Source organism: Rhincodon typus, unplaced genomic scaffold (assembly GCF_021869965.1).
Source record: "Rhincodon typus isolate 14 unplaced genomic scaffold, sRhiTyp1.1 hic_rhity00012303, whole genome shotgun sequence".
Classification (NCBI taxonomy): domain Eukaryota; kingdom Metazoa; phylum Chordata; class Chondrichthyes; order Orectolobiformes; family Rhincodontidae; genus Rhincodon; species Rhincodon typus.
In genome coordinates this window covers 5,205-5,902 of record NW_025977941.1, presented here as the reverse complement: position 1 = coordinate 5,902, position 698 = coordinate 5,205, and the positions used below count along the sequence as shown (strand labels likewise).

General features: G+C 56.4%; 1 protein-coding gene across 1 annotated transcript in view; it reads right to left on the bottom strand.

The window, feature by feature from the left end:
- Nucleotides 1-367: 367 nt before the first annotated feature.
- LOC109926474 (low-density lipoprotein receptor-related protein 1-like) overlaps nt 368-698 on the bottom strand; it is a gene marked incomplete at both ends in the record, with an annotated part of 5,343 nt that continues 5,012 nt past the window's right edge. Inside the window, one exon of the mRNA XM_048594649.1 lies at nt 368-604. Coding sequence (XP_048450606.1) covers nt 368-604 — 237 coding nt within the window. The remainder of the gene's footprint in view (nt 605-698) is intronic.

Here is a 698-nt window from a genome sequence, read left to right as displayed (position 1 = left end):
TAGGACCCAAGAGCACAGCCTTAAGAGTAAAGGGTAGGCCTTTTAGAACGGAGATAAGGAGAAACTTCTTCAGCCAGAGAGAGTGGTGAATCTATGGAATTCGCTCCACAGAAGGCTGTGGGGGCCAGGTCATTGAGTACATTAAAGACTGAGATAGACAGGTCCTTGATTGTCAAGGGGGATCAAGGGTTATGGGGTGAATGGGGTTGAGGAACTTATCAGCCATGATTGAATGATGGAGCAGATTCGATGGGCCGAATGGCCTAATTTCTGCTCCTATGTCTTATGGGGAGAGAGTCAGGCCCCCAGCTGAGGGCTCCTGGCACCCACGGTCGCCCATTCTGGCCGGGGGCGCGCGCAGACTCACCGGATTTGAGGATGGTCTCGCGCTCTGTGCCGTCTATCTTCTGCCTCCCGATGAGGTAGCTGGTGGTGTCGGCGAAGTAGATGTAGCCGGTCTCGGCGTGGAAGTCCAAGGCCCTGGGGTTGATGAGGTTCTCAATGGGGATCATGTACTCGTCGGGCACCTTGGCGTTCATGTCCATTCCACGAATGATGCCTGGGCGTCCTTTCCCGTACACCAGGAACAGCTCGTGGTCGGGCTCTGGAACGGGGAAAGGGAGAGAGCGGATGAGGTGGGGGGAGTGAGAGAGGGGGCAGGGGGACAGAGAGGGGGAAGGGAGAGAGGGAAGATGAGG